This window comes from Pseudopodoces humilis, chromosome 1, assembly GCF_049639895.1.
Source record: "Pseudopodoces humilis isolate 2021_Gansu_Grassland_sample_001 chromosome 1, ASM4963989v1, whole genome shotgun sequence".
Classification (NCBI taxonomy): domain Eukaryota; kingdom Metazoa; phylum Chordata; class Aves; order Passeriformes; family Paridae; genus Pseudopodoces; species Pseudopodoces humilis.
Genome location: NC_142200.1, coordinates 89905064 through 89930912, shown reverse-complemented (window position 1 = coordinate 89930912; position 25849 = coordinate 89905064). Strand labels below are relative to the sequence as shown.

Here is a 25849-nt window from a genome sequence, read left to right as displayed (position 1 = left end):
AAAATCTATTCCTCACAATGAAATAGAGTACAATCTGCAATACCAACATGAAAATGGCAGAAACAAATTCTAAAACACTGACAAATACAAACAATATTAATAATTTCTTAAAGTAGTATTGTATTTTTATTTCATGCTTCTTAAAGGTACTAACACCAATGAGCAAGAGAATTAGAGGATTCTCAACACTTTTCAATGCTGCAAACTGGCATATATACATTCCTTATTAAGGCACCTTCTGGATGACAGCTGCTGTCTTCAAAGAATATACTTAAAAGTCCAATGAATTACCACTTTGTACCTTGGCACACACAGTGGGAAGTTTTAAATGAAACCAGAGACAATTCTATCTCTTGGTTGCGTAGATTTTGCTTCAATATTAAAATAAATAAATACTAGTTATATACAAGGGCACTTAAAATGTTTTTAAGGTTACAGACACTTGAATATTTCATGAATTTACACACTACACCTGTGCACCTATTTGTATTTACACATCTACGAAATTCCAGGGAAGTAAAATTTTAAAACAGATCTGAGAGGTCTGTGGAGCTACCTAGTGGCATTGTGAGTCACATCTGCAATCTCATGGTCAGTGCCAACATAAAATGTGCATTTTCTTCTGTATTCATTGGGCAATTGATGGGATGCATCACAGAATTCCAGCTTCTACCACTGCACTATTTTGAATCTCAGACTGGACCATTCAGTTTCTTAATTCTGGTAAAACTTACTTTCTATGCTGAGAAAGTCATAAGAACTCATCACTGGTGAATGTGAGAGTTGCATCTGGACACTGAAAAAAGTGCATACAACTCTCTTTTAACCCTTCTAGCAAATGTCTTGAAGGAATATTTTTGTGGTACTTTAATTCCTGCATATTCAGAGAGAATGATCTTGTATCTTTATGGAAGATATTTTTATGCGAGACATTTACCATCCTTATATTCTGGAAGCTATTACATTTTAGCATATGGTATTCAAATTCACAAATAACAAGTTACTATTATAAAAAATGTAATTTTGGGTTTTTCCATTGGAACAGATTTTAATGTACAATGATTTCAAGTGCAAATGCATTAAAAGATGCAAGTGTATAGGAAGGTATTTTAAACAGTTCCTCTTTCCTAGACCCTGCACTGGGTATTTCATGAACAGAATGTTGAGAAAGACATTTCACTCTGGACAATTATGCAAAGATAAATTAGTTGAGGACATAGTCTATACTTGCAATATTAAAATGTAAAGAACCATCTACTCAACATGTTTCAGTTGGAACCAAATTTTACTGGTTTCTTCTGCTTTTTAGATTACAGTGTTAGGCTGTTAACTTAGGACACACTGCTCACCCTTGCTGCTGCCTTTTCCTTCCTCTGTGACAGGATTCCTATGGACATCCACTGAGTTATCTCAGTGTGCTTCATCAACTGGAAGTGAAGTCAAACAAGTGACAGATCATTTTTGCCAAAATCTAGTGAGCTCTAGAAGCAGCTCAAAACAGAAAACTCAAGTAGGAGCCCTGAGTTAGATTGGGCAAAGCTGTCCTACAACCAAAACATCTGCCATTATGTAATCCTTCACAACTGGGAATCTCCTGCTCTCCCTATGATATGATAATGATACTAATGGAAAGTCTAAAAGGCCAGAAAAAGACTGACTGAAGCCAATATAATGAATACCTCTACTTCACAATCTGGGTTAACAACAAAAATTCCAAGATTTGAGAACTTAGTAAATCAGAAATAACATTTCCTCCAAGCACGGATTTTCAATTGTGCACCTGGATTTTTAGTAGTCTAATCCAAATTTCCTGGGGAATGTCAGGCAAAACACTGAAAGTTGTTACACTGAATCTATTGTTTACTTTAAACCTCCTTCTTGTCATCTTCTAGAAAGTAATTAGACTTGCTTGACAAGACCATTCTTGAAATTGTCTAAGCTATGACTCCCCTTCTCCTCTGTCAGGTATGAGCTTGTCCACCAGTTTACTATACAAAAACACACACAAATTAGGCTGACAGAAGTTTAATATCCATTTTCCATGATTCATCCCTCTATGCTTATCTAGCCTTCTCTTAGCTACCAAGACAAGTCTTTCATAACCAGTACTGGAAATCTGTATGCCTCTGTATCCATTACAGAACCAGTTGCTTAGTTTGGTATAAATTTCAAGGTCAAGACACAGCTAGCATGTTCCTCTTCCATCAAAATGATTGTCTTTGTAAAATACTTACTGTCAAATAACGTTAAAGTCTCTATTAAAATAACAAGGGGCCTAGAGAGAAATTACTTTGGAAACCACTCTCCTGGCTTCCAGGAACTCACTTAAAACACCTGATCAATACAAACAAAAAACCGAGGATTCACTGTTCTCACAAGCACCAGGTACTACAATTAGCTGCCTTGCTTTGGATCAGAAGGAGTCTGGCCTTATCTTCAGTTTTGTATTGAGTTGCTCTATGTTGAAAGCTGTCAAATCAATCAACAAAAGGGTTGGTTCAGTAAGTTACAGAAAAAGTGACATTTTACATAATCTGTGTTGCTTATATTTTACTGTAACTGTTATTTTCCTTTTGTAGCATCACAAAGATGAGATAGTAATGAACTGAAAAGGCAAAGGAATGCAGCTGAGAGAAATTTCCATCCCTCCTTTCAATTTCAAGAGACAACTGACTGACATAAGTCAGTGCACCTGATTTCATTCTCACAAATACGAGTCACAAACCCACAGTCACATCCTATCCAAAGGAAGAGATAATAGCAATTCTCAAACTGATCAAACATTAACATCAGTAGGAAGAGTAAGCCCCAGTTCAGCATTTACTGAAAATGGGACTGTGTCCTATCCATGTACCAGAGACAAAGCAATAGCACATGACAGAGTTTCCAGCCATTACATCATATATTGGACAAATATTTGTATATATCATCGAGTCTCTCCAACAAGCTGAGCTACAAAAAATAAATTTGCATAATACTGTGAAAATTCTCTGGAAACAGCCAGACAAAAATCTAACATATAACAGCCTGCAACATGCGCCAAAAATATATCCGTGATAAAAAAGACATCAACTAGTTGAAGACAAAGCCCTTATCCATAAAAACTGAACACCAAAGGAAAGGCTTGAATTAGATAACAGAATCTCTGAAACCTAGATAAGACAACAAAATATCTGTGTTTTGTTTCTCTACCCTTAGGAATCTTCCAAAGAAAACAGTAGCAAGAACAGGCAAAATAAAAAATACACAGCTTGCTGGGTCAATATAAAATTTACACTGTCAAATGTAGAAGGGAAAAAGTTCCTTCCCTAGTTTCACTTAATACACAAATTACCATAACTCTTACAAACACTTAAGTAGAAAATAAAAATAGAATTTACCTTTGAATGTCTCCAGTTCCTTCCTGTTGGAGAAGAGCAGAATTAAAAAAATAATTAGAAATACCATATGTAGAACTTCAGGATTTATTTTACAGGCTTTAAGACTTACTAAAAGACAAAAAGAAAATAATTTGATTGCCACCATATATAATATTACTACATGTGTTTATCTAAAGCAAACAAAATCAACCTGTTCATAAATTATGCCACCACCTCTTTATAAACATATACAATTATACAAATATTACACATTTATATCTAGCTACATAATTTCCAGATACACTGCTCCAAAAAATAAGATTTCTTAAGGCTTTAGTTACTAAAGCATCCTTTGCCTAGCAGAGATTTACCAATTTACAGCACAGCGAATAACAATTTGTGTCCCATTTTCATCAATGCTATTCAAAAACATTTTGGCAACACTGAAGGAGAAAAAATTGACAACATCACTCAGTTAAAACAGAGAGACAGGCAAAGAGACATACAGTGACATTCCTCAGAGGACAGGATTTTCAAGTATGTTATATCCCAGATAACCCAGAGTATTCATGTACCAAAAAGCTAAAAATTGAAGTTAATATTTTTTTTGCCTTCATACCAGACCACTTTCCACTTTTAGTAGTTATGCAATTGTGAATGCAGAGGCCATAAAACAAAGACGTATTTTCTCTGTTTTAAAGAAATTGCAAAATGCTCCAACTGTCATTACTACAAGGTAGTGATTCATCATGAATTTAAAGGCTTAAGAGGAACCAATGTAATAACTGAGATAAGGCAGAATGCTGGCCTTACAAAACACTCATATCAAACATTTTTTCAGTCTAAGCCTTGCAAAATGCCTCATTAAATTCTGAATTTTGAAGCAAAAGTGACCGTAAGAAAAACAAAGAGTGAATTCAGAGCTGTTCAGATAAATTCTGGACAGCTATTCTCTATCCACAGACTAAAGGACTCTTCAGTCATCTACCAGAGACACTGTTTCACAATAAAGATGCTATACCATAATAACTCCTTCTACCCCTTAACAGATGACACAATTCAGCATCTATTCTTGCATCAGAACAGACAAAACGTGCTCAAAGCTGAAACAATTTATTCTTTAAGCAGGACAAAGTATTCTAAAAGAAGAAAAGGAATGCATTTACCTCCACATTTTCCGAGAACATTCCACTTTTGTCACCAAATGTTAAATACAAGTTTTTGAAAGAATGGGTGCTTTACCAGGAAATAAGCTAGAGTGTGATTCACAGTAAAGAATTCTATTAGTTGCAACTTCCTGTGAGTATCTATTTCCTTTCCTGCTTCTCCTCCATCCCTTTCCCAAGCTAATTTCTCCCTTTTATACCAGAGAAAAAAGCTACTTTACAATACCTGCGATTTGCAGGTTCATACCCCAAAAAAATTTTTCCTATGCTGTATACTCTATTCAGAGTTGCAAAATTCTTAAACACTCTCATAATAAGTTGCCCTTCTTATTTTTTAATAATGGCACAGTAGTTGAGGAAACAACAATCACAGGAAATGCTTCTTTTCCATGGACTGAAACAAAACCATACCAGAGGAAACATCTTGTGAAAGTAAGAGGTGAAAAACTACATTACTTGCATCTAAAATCAGGAGATTTTATGACGTGTCTACAATTGGAGAGACAAAACAATTACTGCCATGGTGTTGAAAGAGGTTAGTAAACAAGATGGTAGCACAGTAACCAATCACTCATTTTGTCTAAACACCCAGATTTTTTCTTTTCAAAATCCATCAATATTTTTAGGGTTGAGATGCACTAAGCTGTTGTCCCTATATCCATACACATAATTACATTCATTAAGAAAACCAGAAATGGATATTTGACCAAAACTTTTTCCCTCTGAAAAATTAAAAGTACCTATTATTAGCATACAGTAAAAATACAGATTTGAAATTTAAGGATCTTTATTTCCTAGTCTCCTCATACCAATTCAGACCCAAAGACAGAAGATTTATATTTTACACATCATGAATTAATCGTATCTTGAGGTTTCTCACTAGACTTTCACTGAAACTTCTATTTAGAAATACATACTAAAGTACATGCTTACTGAAACCATGTTCAGCATCATGGAGGATTTGTTTTTATTACTATTAATTAAGTAAAACGATCCAAATAAAAACTTAGAAGTTTGAAAATTTTAATCCTTAATCTCATTTATCAGCAGCTTTGGTAGGAACATAACACTAAACTGAGAAGTGGAAAGGAAACAGACTTGTGATAACATTGGAAAAACAGATGGCTTAAGAGTATATCAGTACATTTTTCAGGTGGGTAATTAAGACCTGGCACACAGATGTACAGAGAAAAAGGTATAATAGAGTATTACATTTCTTCCCTTTACAAGTAAATAAATGTTTTTGTATTTACTGATAAACTACTTCCTATGTCTTCTCTAAGAGTCTAAAGACAAAAAGTCATCTGCAGAATACACTGACCTCACATTAAGGATTAAGCTTCATATTCAGAACACAGACAATGTAAAGAAACTAAAGAAACAGTGAGAGTCATTAAAATGAAAAAGATTAAATTTAAAGCAGTGTTGGAAAAGCAGCCTTCAAAGCAAGGTTGAAAGACAAGCAGGAGGAAACATATAAGGCAATTGAAAGCACTTTATAGGGAAATGCTCCCAAATTTTATTTAAAGAGTTTTCATCCAAAAGAACATTCATGCACTTCACAAATGGATGAGATAACCCTTTCTGCCACTATTAGAAGGAAAACATGCCTGCCTTGCCTCTGACCTTGCTACACATGAAGGCTCTTGAAGCCCAGTGTGAGTTGCTCAGCATCTGTCCAGGATTAAAGGAGCTCCCATGCTGAGTCTGACCACTGACCAATACAACTACCTGGCATTTGACTATATGCTCTTCAGCTACTAAATTTTAGGTTACTGACAAACCTGGCTAGTTACTCATATAAGAATACATTTTACCTTTTCATAGTTTACAGTAAGCTTTCAGAAGAAAGGACTGAATTAGGAAGCACATTATAATATAAATAGCTCTTTTCAGTGAAAGATGAAGTTCAGCACCTCTGAGCAAGTAAAAAAGGCTAAAATAACAAGCTAAAGTCTAACATAATCGGACTATAAAGGCATGGAGACACTTCAAAAGTAATCTCATTTTTGTGTAGAGCAATTTGCAAATCCCAGATTCTTTCCTGAGAGGCAAGAGGGTGTACAGGCTCCACCGACTCTTATGTCCATGAAAACTATTTGGCCACACATATAAACAATAATGTTAATCCCTGCCTTTCCAGTTGCTTGTTTTCATAAAATAGAGAGGGGATTGAGGGATGGGTGCTTAATTACTCTGTGCAATTCTATACATGTCTAACTCAGTTACCAGTTTTTAAGACACCTGTAATGTTCTAATTATGATGCTGTCGTGGTCTCAACTTCTTCATTTACAGAAAAGTTGAGATTCAGGGTTTGTGGTGAGAATATATAATGGTGGAGACAATCAGGTGAAGCAAACCATCTACAATATATGACTTGTCCCACAGGGTAACTGGCATGACCAGTTAGAGTTGCAATCCAGCTAGAAGGGAGATACAAATTTCCAAGGACCTTCTCATTCCCCTCAGGCTTTTCATTGCTGTCCTAGTTTAGGGCAAATTAGGGAGGAAAACTCCAAATGGGGATTTCCTCAGGGAAATGCCCCCTCCCCACCAACTGATCCGGAAAAGGGGAAAAAAGAAAAAAACAAAAGTTCTTGGAGAGAAGTGGAAAAAGCTGTTTATTTAACAGAAAGTGAATAATATTAAATAATAAAACTTCTTGCTGTTCGATGGGATGGCAAGTCTAGGAAGAAAAAGTCCTTTTCATGTGGTGTAGCTCGGCTCGCTCAGTCCCTTATCAGTTCTTTCGGCGCTGGAAAGTGCCGAGGCCCAGGCCCCGGTGGGCCACAGGCCTGAGCTCCCGGGGTTTGGCTGGGTGTTCAGTCCAGAGCAGGTTTGCACAGATCCAAGAAAAGGAAAAAAAACAAAGGTCCAGGGAACTCCTCTGCCTCAGCTAGCTAAAACTAACTAAAAGCCAGAGAGAAGCTCTGTCCCGCTGTCTGTCCGTGCTGCAGACACCACAGTCCAGGAGCGAGATGTGTGGGAGTGATGTTTTTAACACAAACTGCGCACTTCTTCTTCCCCCTCTCTTGCTCTCAAAGCCAGTCTTAAAGGTGAAGAACTTAATATATAACATAAACCAGACGATTGGGGATACCAGTATCATAAAGTCACCCCAGGACAATTGCATTGTTAGATTAACCCTATACTAGCCACTGAGCAGATGAGATGGACAGTAGGAAGACTGTGCTGGTATCACTGACAAACAAAAATAAATCTAGGAATCAGAATATGGGAGGACTAGGAGGCATAACTATCCTGCTTTAAGTTACTGAGATCAAAGGGAATTTAATTTCTTCAGCAACAGTATGAAAAAAACCTCAGGTTCTACTGTATCTTGCAAATGGCTGGAACATTAAGATCAATTTCCCAGGTGTAGCTAAACACCAAGAATCCAGTTAAATACCTAAGAGACTACAGAAGCACCACATGCCTTCCAAAGATGCCACCAGCCAGAATTGATGATAAAATTGTGTTTTATCTTCAAGAGAATAGGCAGATAAGAAAGCAACAAAGTCCTAAGTAAATGACAGGAATAATTTTATAACACAAGCTCTAAAAGTAACAGTCAGTAAATTCCAACTACTAGACTCATATAGAAACAAAAGACAATATCAAGACACAATCCAACCCAGGAACTAAGAAATGCTGCATTTCCTGTGCTATGTCTGGTACAGTTAAGTTTTCAAAATTCTATACTAAAAAAAGAAAAAATCCTTCTATAGCCTGACTCAAGTTTTAGTAAACTAAAAAGCCATGAGATCTCTCCTCTGGGACTTTGCTCTGGTTGTCATCAAAACTAAAAGCCAAAAAACTGAGAACTCAAAACCTCTGTCACTTGTATGGTGTGCAGAAGTAATAATGTACTTTTTTTTTTATTTATTTTTTTGTACTTAGGATTAGCACTTCTCTCAATCCTGACACAAAACTGTTTTCCCCATCCTTGAGATTGGTTGAACACCCCTTGGAAATACTTAGGCCAATTACTACTTAGAAATACACTTGAGACTGAAGCAATGAAAAGCCTGTAAGTATTGAAGAATTAGTAAAAGCCAACACTATTACTAAACTACTGTTGGAATTGAACCACAGGCAAGGGTTTCTATTCATCTGACAAAACACTGAAGACAGGTCAGGATTCTTCATCATCAAAAGTGACATTTTATCCCCTAAAAGAGAAGAGCAGAGAACTAAGGCATTTCAATAATTTTGCAATGGAGATTTTTTTTTGTTTCCATACTCATGCAGATACAGAAGTAGCTGAAATATGTTTTCCAGCAAAACTTCAATGTTAACTTCCTTCCAGAAGATGGAACTGATCCCAGCAATTTTTTGCAACAGAAATTGCAAACATTAACCGGTAATCAAGTTAATAAATACAACCAAAAGCACTCAGCAGTTTCAGGGTACAGTGAAAGCATTTCTGCTTCAATGTTTCAAAAAAACAACAATAAATCTTAAGAACAAGGGGAGTCAACTTTCAGGCACTATCATTCAAAAGGACAGTAAAAAATAAGAGAGACAGCCTTAAAATCATAAGAAAATGGTAGAAGTGAAATCATTAAAGGCAGGTTTTGTTCTCTGCTAAGAGACTGACACAGGTCACTTATCATTAGAACCATTCCAAACTGGAATCTGAAATGTGGAAAAAATGCTTAGCTCCCTCTAAAAGCTCATGCCTTCAGAGGTAGTATTTTGCACAGGACACAGTTTTTAATGCTTTTGCTTTCATTCTGCTGTTATCCAAAAGCCTAACTGTTTTTACATTTTTTAAAAACTTTTCTCTTAGCATGCAATGTCATTGGATCACTAAAACATGTATCAACACTGTTTGCTTTTATCATACAACCAAAATTTTAAGAACCAAAATTTAAAGCTGAAATTTGAGAATAGAAAATTAAGAGAAGCTACAGTTTGAGAAACTAGAAGGAATGTAAGAGAAGGTGAAGTTTAAGAGAAGGTACAAACAATCCACCATCAAAGGCCACCTCCACAATCAACTCTACCATTTATTTTCTAGAAAGAAAAGCAGTTCCTGCAAACCTGTTTTTATAAACAGCCACACAAGAAACTGCAGATCTTCTTTTAACCTGGCCATCAATTTCCCCATAAGCATTAAAAAGAAGAGAAATTACAGTATTCAAAAACTGGCCAAGCTTTATTCAGTAAGTGACATATGTTAAAACCCTAATTCACAGAAGGAAGTAAAAAGAGCTTGTGACTCCATGTGCAATGTTCACCTAAAATGCTGAATGTAGTTCCATGAAGCATGAACACAACTGTGCCAGAGAGAAGTTGTATCTCTTCAGGCATCTTCAACATGTCCCTTTGATGTAGGAATGTAAAATCTCCCTCACAGAAGCGTTGTCAATGAATGCATTTAATACATTGTTTTTAACTACTTTTAAATGAATTGGTTTTTAATGTAGGTGGAAAGGAGTTATTAAAGATCTCAGGAAATAATCCATAGCAAAGAAACACAGAATTTATCAGGAGGCACAGCACAGAGAATGAATTTTAGTGCAGTAAAGACAAGTACCTAAGCCCTGTTCTTCTGCCACTAGCCACAATGAATTAATTACCCATATAAATAATGCATTTTTAAGAGTGGGAGAGTACAAAATGATGATTAAGGCAGTCCTAAACCATCTGTTCCTATTATTGGTACAGTAAGTCTGGACAAAGAATGCCTGGTATTAACAGCTCTACAGGATTTGCAGATTATGCCCACTAACAAGCACCACATAAAGGTAGAGACAAATTATGCAGGATTGACATAATGTTTTAACATTTTCTAGATAACTTATTAAAAGGTGCTGTAGGATACAGAGGATCCAACACAAACATTCAGTCATTAATACAGGTCACAAAAGCCAAAGAAAAAGTCTTTTATTTGCCTATTTGAAAGAAAACAAGACCCTAAGGAGAAGGTAAGCAGCAAATCTCTTCGTTACAATGTCATTGTCTCTCTGTATCAAGCAAAGATCACCAGAGAAAGGGCAAAATTAAATCAACTTAAAAGTGACATAAATTATATTGTACATTCACACTTTGCATATAAGAGAAAAAAACTGCCAAAACCCCTGCGATCTTCAAATCTGCTGTGTATTCAGTCTTGCTCAATGTTTCCAAATACTGGGAAATCACTGATGGGAGAAAAATTCACTAATAATGAAGCAGCATTCTCCTTTGGGCTTGGTGTACGCAGAATACTGTAATGCAAGAATCCTTGCAAACAAAAGGAAGTTCAGAGCCTTCAAACTATAAAAAAAAGGAAGCAAAATTATCCACGAAACTCTTCCAAAGCTTGTGCAAGTCTCTGCAGGATCAATAGGCATTCTCATTCTATGTGTCTGCCCAAAGAAGTGCAGTAACTGATGGCCATAAAATTAATTCCAGCCAGTTATCACCATGAAAACACTTGCTGCTGATTGTGCTGTATACAAACTCATGAGACAGGATAGAAAACATCTTTGCAATGTGAGTACAGAAACGTATACAATGCCTAATGAAAACTCAAAGCCAGTCACCCGCTGCAATCTGCCATGAAAATTGTCCTGAAGATAACCTAAGTTCTGCATCTAATCTTGAAAAATGTTTATTTAGGAACCCAGTTACACAGAGGTACAGCAGCTCCAAACCTATACCACTATGAGACTGATCAAAAAGCATATGACATGAAAATTTACACTGGTAAAAACTTTGATGAGAACTACTGAACATGTAGCTGAGGTCTCAGAAACAATTCATGCTATGCTTAATGTTAGAAGGAAAAATATAAAACATACTTGCTCAAAATATTTGCATCAAAGGGGCATATATACTTTTTTACAAATAAAAAGTAAATTTCATAAATTACATGTAAAGCTTGAAAGGCATATGAAGGTAAAATTTAAATGTATCACTGCCAGGTGGGAGGGAGTCATCACTGAGGGTGCTGTACAGTACAGAGTACTGTTCCAGCCTATTGCTTAAGGAATGCTATGGATCTAAACAAGATCTACAGATATGGAAGATTTTTTTGTATTTACTTTTCTAATGTTTATATTGTTCAGGCCTAAGACAAGCCACTGTATCTACATCCAACACCCCTTACTGTTCCTTTTGTTCCCAAAGCAATTAAAAAGAGGGATAAAGTCTACAGAAGAAACCAAAAGTAACTAAGACATTTTCTCACACATATCTCTAATCTACACAATGCAGTTGCCATAAATTTTATGTCCTTCTGAATGAGAAAGTAAATCAAACATTCTCATCCCCTAGAAGCACCTAAAGCACCATAATGGCAATGCATCCAACAAGAACTATGACAACCTGTCCAACTCCTCACCTACTGCACTAATTACAAAAGCATGCGGTTACACTTAATTTGACCACAATTAAACTTCTAAAATTCAAAAATTAGGAATAAATGCAAATTTTAAGAACTTATTTTCTCTTCAAGTAAAGTAATTGTTTAAATAACACAAAAAATGAAAAACAAGAGTCCCACCAAGGTTTGGATTTTACATTTATTTCTCTTCCATGTCTGTTCTCAAAGCTGACAGACTGAAAAATAGAGAGGGTTCTTAAAAAAGACATCCTAAAAAATTATCATTCAGACAATTATGTTTTAAGTCAAATAATATACAGGAAAATCTATTCACCCATTTCCAGTGACAAGGACCCTGCTATTCCAAATGTATTCCTACAAACTGCTGCATTTGGGCAGCTCCTTTTAATTGACAAAACAATCAGGAGCTGCTATTTTTCAAAATGTGGTGATCTCTGAAATGGATACAAATGGTACCAAGAGCTTCATAGGAAGTACAGCTTCAGGTCAGAATCATTTTATCTTACCACAAGGCTGCCATTCAGGGCACATAAAAAGATGACGCAAAAGTGAGCTCCTGACAGTGCTTCCTAAAGGACACTGCACTTGAGAAAGCTATAACTGCCACATGAGACTAAAGAGACACAAAGTTTTCTGCAATCAGAAAATCAGGATGAAGGAAAGGGAAGAAGAATTGTGGTCAACTGAAAAAGGACAGGAAACAAAATGACATGGTTTAATGTCAACATACATCCAAACAATTGCAGGGAGACTAATCAGAGAAAACAAGAGTGGAATCTAGACTTCATACAACACTACTGGTACACTGATCAATGGATTTAAACATAAAAAAGAGAATATTAAAATTCCAGAAATAAGCTCACAAAAATAACCCCAAACCAATCCCCCCAAATATGAGGCTTTGAACTTGGAAAATATCCTGGATTGATTAATCTGCTTTGAAATTAGTACTCAAGACAATGACAAAAGGCAAAAAATTGATTTGTTTGAACTGAAATAAAGTTGCTCTATTTAATAGGGAGACCTATTTCTTAAAATAAGTTCCCATAGTTACCATAAGCTGCATTTCATAGCTTTAATGTTGACCTAAAGCACCTTCTTCTAAGTCTTTCATATAGGATTTTTTCAAAAGATTTGAAATACATTAGCTTCTAGCCTAAGCTCCAGAGTGACTTTATAATGAAATTATGGTTTTTTTACATGCTCAAAATAACCTGAGTTTCTAGAGTTAATATCCATCTCAGCTTTCATCCCTGTATTGTCCAAAAACATGAAATACTTTTTTTTTTCCAAACACAAAACCACTCACTCCCAGAAAATAATTTCTACGCTAAAGAGAGCATAGACTCCTGACCCGCCCCCCCCCATACTTGATTCTTTCAGCTGGTGTCACAGTGAAAACCCCAAGCACTAAAGAGAAGACGACAGGATACGAGTTCCAAACATACATCACAAATCACACTCACGTCAAGTTAACTGGCTGCTTCGCTCTTCAAGTGCCTACACTGCCAAGTGTCCTTCCTGTAATGATCTAGCAGTTAATTTCTTACCTAAATAAATACAGTGGTATTTATGATCAACCAGAAATTATCTGCATTTTTCCTGTTTTGCCTAGGTCTGACCAAATGTAATCAGCTTATAATTACACTAAGTAGCTTGCTTAGCATTCTATTTATAAAACTGATTAGATGCTGCTAAGCAGAGCAGGCAATGTTTTAACACTTTATTTTGATGTTGAAAGTAGTGGCAAGGGGTAAGGGAGGAAGGATGGCAGAGAGAACAAAAACAACTCAGAAAACTGTAGAAAGATAATTATACAGGACCAAATCTGTTGCTTTATACACATTTTAAACTTGTGTTATTTGGTTAAATAGCACATACTTAGAATTTTGGAATTATTACTCTTAAATATTTAATTATTCAAGTAGGTCTGAACAAGTGAATATTCAGCCATACTGTCTGCTGTTGACTTTTCCTGGAGAAAGAATATGGAATTGCCCTGACTTGGGAAAGAGAAAATCCAGGCTGCAGGAAAATTACAGATTATTGTTGAGGCCCTGGCCTGAGGTTAAGACAACTGAACAGGATGTGAAAAACTAAAATGACATGAAATAAGAAGTTGCCAGATGTGACAGATAACATAGTAAGATACTGACATAAGCCACAGATAGTACCATAAAGGATGACTGGATTTCACAGGTGTTTAAAGGGAAGTTAGGTGAGAAACAGACAAATTTCACAGCAAACTAAAGGGGGAGCTTTAAGATAGCAAAAGGTTCTACCATTTGTGAGGTAGAACCTGCAACACCAGCACTCCTTAGTAACTGGAGCTGTAACCATTGAAGGGTAAGTTTCCCCAAATAACAAAAGTGTACCAATAGGGAAAAAGTATTCAGGGGTGAAAAGGTCTTTTGGGAGGAGTCTGTGATTTAAAAAAAAAAAAAATTAAAAAAAAGAGAGGTACAAGAATGGCAAGAAGGGTTAAGAAGAACAACACAGAAAAGCTAAGCAAAATGTGGCCAGTGCTGTCTGGCACAGTCCTGCCCTTGATCACCACATCCTTATCAGAACTGTGAGACAGACCAGTTGTTCTGACCTTAACACATGTATCAAACTTGCTTCCACAATCAAGGAGGCAAGGAGGGTGCCAGGCTGCTTCCCCTGGCTGACAGCAGGAGTCCTGCCTCGACAGATCAAGTAACCTGGTTATTCCCCATGTCAGTCAGTCAACATCCACATCTACCCACCCCTCCCTAATAGGCTGTCAGGCACTTATCTTTGACAAACTGCTTCAATTCAACTCCTCATTTCCTAATTTATATAATGAATGTAATACTGTTTTTCTTATCTCCTTATATTAGGTTATTTTTGGCACTAGTAGTAACAAAAATCAAAAAAGTCAACCGCTTAAGTTATTTAAGTGCTTAATATTTTTCTCCTTTTACTTTGTCTTTTAGGTAAACTGAAACTCATGAGGCGAAAGTTCTGAATTTTCACACATAGTGCTGTAAGTTGAACTTAGATTCCAAGAATTAATGCCCTGCTTTTACAAGTAAGAGAATGGCAGGAGATTAATACCTTTCATACAGAGTGAAAAGTACTTATAGGATTGGATACTGATAGAACTGAAAGGAAGATAGAGGAAAATTCAGTTCCTAGCCTGACAGCTACATGGGGGAAAAAAAAAAATGGAATCCATAAGCCAGGGCAGGGGATTTAGAGAAACAACAGTTTACCTGTGCTTATTAACAACAGCCCTTATTCCAATTCTTTGCAGAGAATAATAAACATGACTTCATCTTAACAACGTCATGATAATTTTCCAAACACATGTAGTCTTCGTTTATCACTAAGACATTCAATGAATCTACTACAAATTTGTTAACTAGAAAAGGCTTATATTGTATGCTAATTCATAGCAATTGTTTTATTTACCTTTTTGTTTTCTTGTAGTTTTCCAGCTGTAATGTCTGCATACATTTGTATCTTTCCAATTCACACTGCTCACATAGTTCCTCAAGACACAACAGATGATTCTCCATTTCCTCAAAGTTTGCCTCTAGCTGGGCTGTAAGAAAGTCTTGTATGAATATCAAATTGCATCAATAGACAGAAAACTCACCTGAACAGAAACAGGATTTCGTAAAGGTAAATAATTAACATGGTAATAATTAAACACATATAAATGGCTCCAAAAGACAAGTCTCAGCCCAAATCCCACAGTAAAGAGTGGCAGCAGAGCCACATTAAAGTGAGATCTATCTGAGGTTCCCTTGCAGTAAGATGCTGAACCACTCTATTTGTCCCAGCATTGTGGTGTCACAGGCTCCTGGCCTGTATTTGAGGAAGAGAAGCATTCAGGACTCATACTTTTCCTTCTTGAGCAGACTGTCAGTTTAGCGCTTCCTACATGGTCCCAATCCAAGGAATAAAGCTGTGCTGGTCAAAGCCAGGGCAAATCTTAATTTATTCAAATGAAGCAAAAATAAAGCATATGAGGAGAATTTTAACTTCCACATGATGTCATGGTAATATAAAAGAACATATTTATGTCTCTGAAGACAGACCCTTTACTGATAGCTAAACATAAAGATTTGCCTATTTTACATACACATGTAAATTTTACATTTAAATCTACCTATTTTACATACACATCTCTTAATCTCATCTTTAAACATAATTGCGCAGTCTCAACTTCATACAGATCTTGTCTATGACAAGTCTTGAGATAACTGATCTCATCTCATAGCTCACATTGCTTTGAGTAGAAATTTGGACTAGACAATTCCTGAGGTCCCTCCTCACCTGAATTAAGTCATGTGAACCTTGTATCAAAGGATCACTCTCCCTGAGAGTGATTAATGCTAAGTTTCATGTTTCTCCTCAGGATTCTACCATAGAAAAACTATTTTCCCAAACCCTAACCAGCTGGTCTGTCTGGGATGAAACTGTGTGAATTACAGGAATATTATTCATCTTTTTTCCAGGACTTCTCCTGTACCAGAGAGAAGGTAAACTGCAGGAGCAAGAATAATACACATTTTTACAAACAAATAGCAGCCAGAGTTATTGTATTTCAGATGCTTAAAAGAAGGAAACAGTAAGCTGAAGGCATCAGTCAAATCCTCCATTCTGGCCTGGCCATTCTACTTGAAGCCTATCTTGGACAGTACATAATTTCAACTTCCTTAGCCATTGCTCCATTATGAATAGCCATCCTTGTGGTTCCCCTAAAAAAACAAAAGTCAGCAAATTTCCTAAGCAAACTTCCTAGGATGCATGTTCATATGTTCAGCTTCACTTAACACCATTTTTTAGTCCTTAAGAAGGAAGATCCACAACAGTAGGAAAGAGAAACATGAATCATATAATCAGCAAATATTTCCCTAAATTATTTTTCTGTATACAGATCACTGAGAGGAGGGGAAAAGGACTGGCAAAAAAAAAAATAAAAAAAGAAAAGCAGTTGGCAATTAACACAGAAACAAGTTTGAGGGGGAAAAATTGGTTTTAGTTCTACATACTGTGATGGAGAACATTCATTGTTTACCACACACTCAATTTTCTCTCACAAAATCCAGATGTATTCAAAGTGTAATATCATGATTACAATTATGATTGGTAGGCCCTTTTTCTTTAATAAACAGACTTCTCTGAGTGCATTAAAATCCAAATACCTCTATTGTGCTAACTTGCTTTTCAGAATAATTGTTCCCTTATTAATCTGCAAAATTCTCAAACACAGCAGGACTGAAGATAATTTACTAAGGTACCTATCAAGCACTGTTTTTTCCACTTAAAAGACTCTCACCACCTGCTTTGCTGTATTTTCTGTTGAAATAATATTAAAAAACAACAACAAAGGAAAGGAAAATAAAGAGGATGAAGAAAAGTGAATTCTAGAGAGCAACTGATTCCTAGCACTTGCATTTGAGCAGCCTCTAGTGGGAACTGCAGAAAACACTGTGCTCCTGAAGAGCAGGAATGGACACTAGAGATCTCTCCAGAAGGCAACAATCCTGCTTTACTGAAACAGAGGTTTCTGAAGTTTTTTCCCTTTCTGAAGTGAAAGAAAAATTGCTTTTCATAAAAAAAAAAAATAAAATTGAAGACAAGCTCTGTTGCAGCAGCTCCAGCTCCAGATGAAAATTAGCATCTTTTTCCCAAAAGAGAACTGTCCATACAAAGACAGTGCCAAACAAAACTACAGATTTAATCAATTTGAAACCTAGGCTGTAAAAAAACCCATCTCCTCTAAGTATTTTTTAGATTTTAAAAAATATATTTACCTTTAGATTATGAATTTTCATGTATAGCAATATGACATACTTGGTAGAAATAGTATTTTTTATTAGATAGCTTAAAAAAAAACAACTTGTTCTTTGGGTCACATCACTCTAATTATAGCAGTTTGGGCTGTATTTCTTACATTATCACAAGTATAATAACATTATTTGAAATTTTAATTCTTAGTTTTAATTCTTTTGAAGTATGTTTAAGGTTTGGTTAGATGACATTTCATTGCATTGCATTATCTTCCATCAGCACACACTGTTTTCCTTAGTTTACTAGCAATCAGGTATTAAAGTATTTACCTAGAACTCAAAAAAACGCACATTTTTTTTATACAGGAGACACTTTCTTTCTAAAGTGTACCAAATTTAAATTTACCATATAATTTTTCTAACTGAAACTTATGTTTTCTGCAGTTCTGTATAAGTACAAAATTCATTTGACTAGCTAAATCACTACTGTATGTCAGAAAATAGGTTTCCACTAACTTTAGATGTAGTTTTCCTGCACTGTCCCAGCCACTCGAACAACAGAAACCATGCAGGAGTATGAAAGACATTTCTACAAAGCTCATTTATTTTCTGACTAAAAGGCAAAAAGCAGAAAGGATGGAGAAGCGATTACATCAAAGATGTTCCCTCTACCTCTAGGCCACACAGAGATTACTAAAAGCTTAAAAATGAGCAGTGAAAGACATATATGAACAGGAAGAGTTCAAGTCAGCTGCATCAAAAAAAAAAAAAAAAAAAGAAAAAACTTTATTTAATTACAGTTCTACTAGTGCTCAATTTTTATCTGCTTTCACAGACAAGACCTTAAACCCAGCCAGTATTATACCACTTACATGATGCTAAAGCAGCTTTTTTGCTAAAACTACACAGCAAGTACATCAGGATCCTTTTCCTTGCATGTTCAATCTTCAGTCAATTCCAAGTCTACAGCACCAAATTGTATGCCTTTCATACATATATATCTCTAGCTAATACAACAACTCCCTCTGCTGAAGTGTTGTGCCCTGGAGCCTATGGAGAAAAATTCCTTGTTGAACATAGCTGTCCTTACACAGTATTATTCAAATTCCCTGGTTTTATATAAATATTCCCAACATTTTCCCTGATTTTCCCAGTAAAAGATAAATGCAAATTCTGAAAAAAATTAGACTGAATTTTGCAAAGCTAAAGAATGGCAATTTTCATACTTGATACTCAATCGGAAATAAAAAAGACTGACTTTTTATTCAAGATATAAACAAGGATACTTTTCCTAAGCAGGGCAAAAGGTTCTTTTTCCCCCAATGAATTTTCACACCCCCCCAGCCTTTACTTCAAAAAAGCCCTCTAAATACTAAGAGGCAAAGGCTTTTAGCTCTGTGCCTACATACCCAGCCTTATTTTTCCTCTCAGTCCCACCAGTAAAACATTTTCAACCCATGTTGGACCTGTCACCAAGATCAGTCTTTCTGAAACCAGTATCAAGTTAATTCTTAAGATTTGATCTTAAAAAAAAAAAAGGGAGAAAAACTGGATATACACACAATGCTTGTGTGTACTGATTTGCCAAAACCAAAACAGATGTTTGAGCAAAATGCCACATTTCATACTAAGTATTCCAGATACCAGCAAGCAGATATTTTCTACATCTTATATAAAAACTGGCTTAAGTGATGATTCCAATTTTGCACCTTGAATGGGCAGTAATTGCCCTTTTCACTTTTACATGAGAGTAATTTTTTCTTCAAAGTCCTCAGTAGCAGATACAAGACATTGCATAATACAATAAATTTATCAAATGAAGACACAGACTTTCTACTTCAAGTGAGGGATGACTGATAATGTGAATACCTAAGCTAAAGAACTTTATAAAGTTGCTAACGAAAACATGTCTTGTAATACATAGCAGAAGCTGAAGAATCTGTACATGAGTCATACCAATTTTAAGTAGGTCACTAAAAAGGTTCATTTCCATTATCTGAGATTTCTTTTACCGAAAGCAGCCAGGTTCCCCTATCTACTTTCAAATGAAAGCATTAACAGATTGATTAGAAGCATATCATGTCAGAAGAAACAACTGTTTTACTGAAATTATGAAGGTGAGCCAAATTACATCTTGGGTGCATAACCCTTTGTGATTCTATTTTAACCTTTTTTTTTTTACAGAATGTTTCACTCATTTTGAAAATTTACACTCAGAGTAATAGTCATCTCTTGAAAAACTGAATATAGTTTATATTTATATGAAGCAGTAAGTTAAGAGTTATAAAAAATAAGAACAGTGAGCAGAATATTGCAGTAAATTTCTGTTAAATCACCTCCAGAAAGCTAGATGCTGAATTTGATACAAATTATAACTATCTCATCAAATATACTCCATAAAAATTATTAGAAGAAAAAAATAATACACAAAACTATTTAAAAAAACAGTTGCTAGGAGAAACTAGTAAGAAACTTCAGATGAATTGCTTAAAATCTGACACAAAAGGTAAAGCTAGAAGGTTTGGTTCAATCTCAGAACCTTAGCACTACACTCAAAATCCATTAGCTTCCCTGAGCAGGCTGCTGAATGCTTCCTTAAACCCTACTTTTGCAGTATCAAAAATATCTAGAGACATACCCTTCCAAGAAATTCTACAATCAGAGTGAGATTAATTCTAGTTCATGAAACTGTATTAGGAATCAGAAAGTAGCCCAAATTCATCAGGATTTACAGCATTTGCAGATGTGAACTATAAAGGCAATTCCATTAGCTTGCTATTATACTGTTTATCTTTGGGCTACCAGTGGACTGCACAATAATATTAAACCCAGTATTTTAATAAATCACTATTTGAACTTCTATTTCCTTGGAGAAAAAAAAAATTTCAAACAGCCAATATTAAATGGTTAGCACAATGATAAAGCCTTATTAAACAAGATGGTATAAGAAAGTTGTGATAAAAAGTAGAACACATGCCTTGGTTCAGAAACAAATAGCAAAGTTATTACCAGCCTACCTAGGAACAAAAGCTGATTTGTGCATGTCCACTGACTATAGCAGAATGAGAAATTAGCCCCTGAAGACAGAAAAGAGCCCTCCTTTTCTTCACATCATGTCAGCACATAAATCCAGCCCACCCCACAAAAAAACAGAGCTGCAATCACATGAGGAATTTCTGCCTACTTCCTAGCTGCTGTAAGAAAGAGAAATGCAGGCACAGTCACTGGAGAACTTAGCTACCTAAAATCCATGTGCAAACAGCAGTTTTTTTAAGCTTTAATTTCATGCACCCATATAGATTTTCATGGAAGCATCAAGAGATGTACTGTGGACAGAGAGCACTGCTGCTTGTCAAATGCTGCCTGCCCATTTCAAGGCTCAGCAATAGCAGAGATTTTCAGAGATGAGAATCCCCAACACATTTTTTCCTAATTTAATTTTCAACAATGGATCAAAAGTTTTGTATGAGAGGTTCCAGAATTAGTCCACCAAAGCATTCATCTTTTCAATAAAATGAACAGGTTAAGCTTTAGTAAAGTTTTAAACATTGCAACACACCTTACAAACATGATGTGTTTGCTAACCTTAATAGGCAGCATTAATATTCACCTATAGAAAAGCTGGGTATCACTACAGAGTATCTTAACCTTGTACATTAATTCAAAGTATGGAAGTTACCTTTGGAACCAACAACTGCTCAAAGCCAAAGGTTTCTGCCTTGAAAGTGTCCCTAGCCAGGTAAATTTCCCCCTGTCCCACCCCAAATAATAAGTTTAAACATTATTATGTAAAATTACATCGACTCCAAAAAAGCAGCTATATACACGACTGTACATACTATCAAAAATCTTAACAATTTAATAAGACTTCAAGAGCAGCATTTTTCACCTGTCCAAACATTTGTCAATATTTTTTTTTCCCCCAAATAGCAACACATACAAAATTTTAACTGCTGGGAGAGCAACAACTGCTATTTGTTGGTCTTTTAAAATAACAGTTTGTTCAAGAACTACGGTTTTACCACAGAAAGCAAAATTAAATTTTATAATCACAACATTCACAACAGCTGAGCTTCAGTCTAATCCTGTGTACTGATCTGAATGCTTGCTATATCTATAAGAACTTACCTAGGCTTGCTGTGAGGCATTCTAGATCTGCTAAAAACCCCGGTATTTGCTGAAGCTGATCCTGCAGTTCCACCAGACTGTTCCTTTTCTTCTCCCAATGAGCAGAAAGCATCACAACTTCACTATCAACCAGCTGCAACAAACAGGTCTTTAATTGCAAATTTATGTTCCTGTTTATGAGCATCTTGACTAATTTTTATAATTAATACATTTGGAAGTATAAGGTCAGCACAGCAACCCTACAGCACTGCTGCTTGTGTACTCCTCAAGTAAATACACAACATGCTCAAAAAATTCCCTGTAGTATGGAATATTTGTATAGAAATGCATTGACCAAATATATGACAAAAAGTTATTTCTCAATATACTAATCAATGCAGGAAGTATTTTATGGATGTTATTAACTGTAAACAAGATATATCTGAAATTTTGGCAGAAGTGTTGCACTGGTGCACAATAACAACATCGCAGTGCTGCAATTTTGGGCATATTTAGATCAATAGTTTATTGTTGCCAGTCATACCAATTTCATCGTAACAATAAAAATGAAAATTCTGCACATGTAAAGTAGTCTAGAAAGTAAAGTAAAAGGAATGAGATTTTAGAAGAAGTTGGCCTTATAACATTACTGCTCTTCTGCTTTTGTGATGAACTGCAGTGTACCAAGTGTCTTCTGAGATTACACAGTTTTTATTTTCCCCTTTTATTAAAAAAGTAAACAGAACCCTGCAAGCAATACATACACTGAGTTGTGTTTAAAGTAAATATCTGAGTTAAATGGAAAATTTAAGTATTTTTGGAAGTTTTTCATTCCCATTTTTCCCAAGCAGCCATAACATGTGAGATTAGGTTATATTAGTTTAATATATGTGAAACCTCACATTGTTTCCAAAACTACAACTTTTAAAGCAAACTATGGCAAATATTATAAATTTGTGACCACATCATTTAAGAGATTTTCTAGAAATAAAAGAACATTATGAGCAGTAAAACATGCCAAACTGGCCAGGAGAACTCCATCTCCAATACCTGAAGGTTGAAATGCAGGGAAAAGAAGGGCCATACCATTAGGCAAGAGAAAGAACGTAACAGACTTTCTTTCTTTCTTACCGTAAATACACAGTGAGTTATTTATCCATTACAAAAAGATAGAGAAGTTTCTAAGTAAAGAGAAGAGCCAGGAAGGATGCACCCAGACAAAATTAAGGTTTCAGCCAGGACAGAAAACTGATTACACTGTCTGCCCCTTAAACATGGCTTGAAACTGAAAGTCTGGTGTTGAGTAACGCATTGGTAACGCTTACTGGAAGTTTCACTTCCCTTCATTCCACACATAAACCACACCAGTTGTCACTTTGCTTCCAGGGCAGGAATAGTGAATGAAATTAGAAGAAAGCACAAACACTTCCCAAATCTTTTCAGCTGGGCAAGCCAATCTTGTGTCTTGTGGACTAGGAGTGGGCAGCAGTGTCAGGGCTACAGCCCCACCATGGTACAAACCGCTAAGGTGCCTTCTGTACTTTCCAAGCCACCCCGCAACTGCTTTTAAAGAGCTACAGCAGTGACACACAACATCATCTTTACAACTGTTTACATTGCATCACTTTATTTATTGTTTACATTACTGTAAGAGTGAACAAAGCTGTGTGGATGTTTACCTGCGGGCCAAGGTTAACCCTGTAGGCTGATACTAAAAATTTTAGTTTAAAATTATTTACACATTTTAAAATATTTCATGCATGGCATTGTTATTTTTTCTTACCTCTCCAGCTTTTGCACAATCTTTGGCTCCTTTATGAAGGGCAGCCCAAGCATCTTCATATCTGAAGAGAAGAAAAATTACTATTCTTACTGTGCTCTCCTTACAAAGGAATTCATGGATGTCACTTTGCTTATATTTACAGGTACTACCAGAAATTACAGCTTAAAAAAACAACTGTGTAGTTCTTTCCAGTACTTACTTGTTCTGCCAAGACAAATATGCAGTGAGAAATAATGTCTTTTAAAGAAAAAGTGATTCATGTTTTTTAACCTGCTAACTGATGTTAAAAGCTAAATGGACCCAGGAATACTTACAAGACAACCCACCACCTTAAACATCACTTGGAACTCAGTGTAATTATGAAAATGAAAAAAAATAACAAGATTGTAATCATACATATATCCCTTCCAATTAAAAAAAAAAAAAAGACAGAAGGAAATTATATCAAATATATCAAAGTTATGAAACCACAGACTGGGGCTCAGTGCTGGCCTCCTTCACCCCTCTGCATTAGGACATGGACTGAAGTCAACTTTCAAATGCGGCATTTCCTCCAGGACTTCAGTTTCATTAACATGACAGTACTTCAGGATTGGGCAAGCTTTAAATACATTTATCATTTGGTAACCACTCCCACACTGCTAAATGCAGAACAACCAAAAACCTATTAGCAACACTTTGATTTTCTTCTCTAATCTCTTTCTTTAGAAGTTAGATTTTTTCAATCTAATATAGGAAGCAAGCACAAAGAAAAGGAAGGTCATACCTGCTTAGTAGTTCCAGTCCAGCAGAAAACTCTGGCAAACACTGAACAGTTCTATAAAACAGATTGCAAATGTACAAAATTGTTAAAGAATAGAAGGCTCTTATAAAATAATGTGTGCACACACATCTGCACCTGGCAGATATGCTGAGCAATGAAATGTTTCCTCCCTGTTCCTACTTTCAAAAAAACTTTTCCAATTTTGGTTTAAAATTCATTACACAGTGTATCTGACAAGAATATTCCAAAGCTAGGATTGCTTTTTTCCCTTGTTGTTTTATGATAACCTATTCTTACCTCTTTTCAACCGTGTCCATTAAAAAAGTTTTATTAAATAATTTCTAAGTACAGTTAACAAAGATACAGGATGAACATTACTTTAACCTAAAAAATGGCACAGGAATATTCTGAAAAAAAAAACCTACTACACAAGTTCATGTCCCTCAATACAGATATTGCACTTAATATGTTCTGCACTAAAAATAAATACTAAAGTAAATAACCTTTGGCAATTTAATGCTTTAATGATCTCCTATGCAATGCATACACTTCCATCAATAACAGCTTGAAGTATAAAGAAATTTTATTATAAGTTATAGAAAACTAACAATGCATTACTTCTAAGGATGCAAAGATCTTGATTGTCTCTTGTAAGATCACCCAAATAGACTGTTCTGCACTATCATCCAAACAATTTAAATAGGAAAAAAAAAAAGGAAAAATAACTACCATAAATGAAACCTTCTTGTCCTTAAGGCAAGGGAAAAGTGACAGAATCAGTGAAGTGGAAAGGGACCTCAGGAAGTTTCTATTGCAATCCCCTGTTAAAATCAGCTATGAGAGCAAAGTAGTTTCCCCAGGAAACTTTTCTCAGCTTTTCCTGTCTGATCATCTCATTTCAATTTATGCTTATCACCTTTTGTGAACCCACCACATACCAGTTTCCTCAATAACCACTTCAATTGTAATGACAGGCTGCTGACAGGTCTCCCAGAAGTCACCTATTCTCCAGGCTGAACAACTGCCCATCTCAGCCTTTCTTCACACACAGAGTTCCTGCCCAAACCATTCTGGTGGCCCTTCACTAAATTCTTCAAGAATATTAACGTCTTTCTCAAACCGGGGACCCAAAATGGACAGGATAGTTAGTGGTCTAAGGTGTGTTGAATGCAGGGGACAATCACCTTCCTCAGTCCCACTGTCTGGGTATTGTTTGCAGCCCCATTAGCTGTTGGCCTTCCCTGCTGCAAGGCATATCCCTGGGTCACATTCAGCCTGCTGTCTGCCAAGAACTCCAGAGTGTTTTTAGCAAAGCTACGTCCCAGATAGTCTGCCACGGCAATACTTTCTTCCCAGGGAAACATGGATTTGTATCTCTTGATTTTCACAATGTATCTCTTGGTACACATGGTCCGATGGGCTTTCACGGATTGAGTACCTTCAATCTGTCTTCATTCACTCCTGGTCAGTCTCCTTTACCCCTTTCACTAAGCACAAGGCACTGAAGCCACAAAGGCATTAAATAACTCACCAGCCTCTACATTTGCTGTAATTCACCCCATTCATCAC

The 25849-nt window shown here is 35.9% G+C and overlaps 1 protein-coding gene across 1 annotated transcript in view; it reads right to left on the bottom strand.

Moving 5' to 3' along the window:
• DTNBP1 (dystrobrevin binding protein 1) overlaps window positions 1–25849 on the bottom strand; it is a 62719-nt gene that overhangs the window by 31987 nt on the left and 4883 nt on the right. Inside the window, exons 3-7 of the mRNA XM_005525264.2 lie at window positions 24284–24334; window positions 23518–23578; window positions 21756–21888; window positions 15298–15430; window positions 3381–3403 (exon numbers count right to left, since the gene is read on the bottom strand). Of these exons, the coding sequence (XP_005525321.1) occupies window positions 3381–3403; window positions 15298–15430; window positions 21756–21888; window positions 23518–23578; window positions 24284–24334 (401 nt within the window). The remainder of the gene's footprint in view (window positions 1–3380; window positions 3404–15297; window positions 15431–21755; window positions 21889–23517; window positions 23579–24283; window positions 24335–25849) is intronic.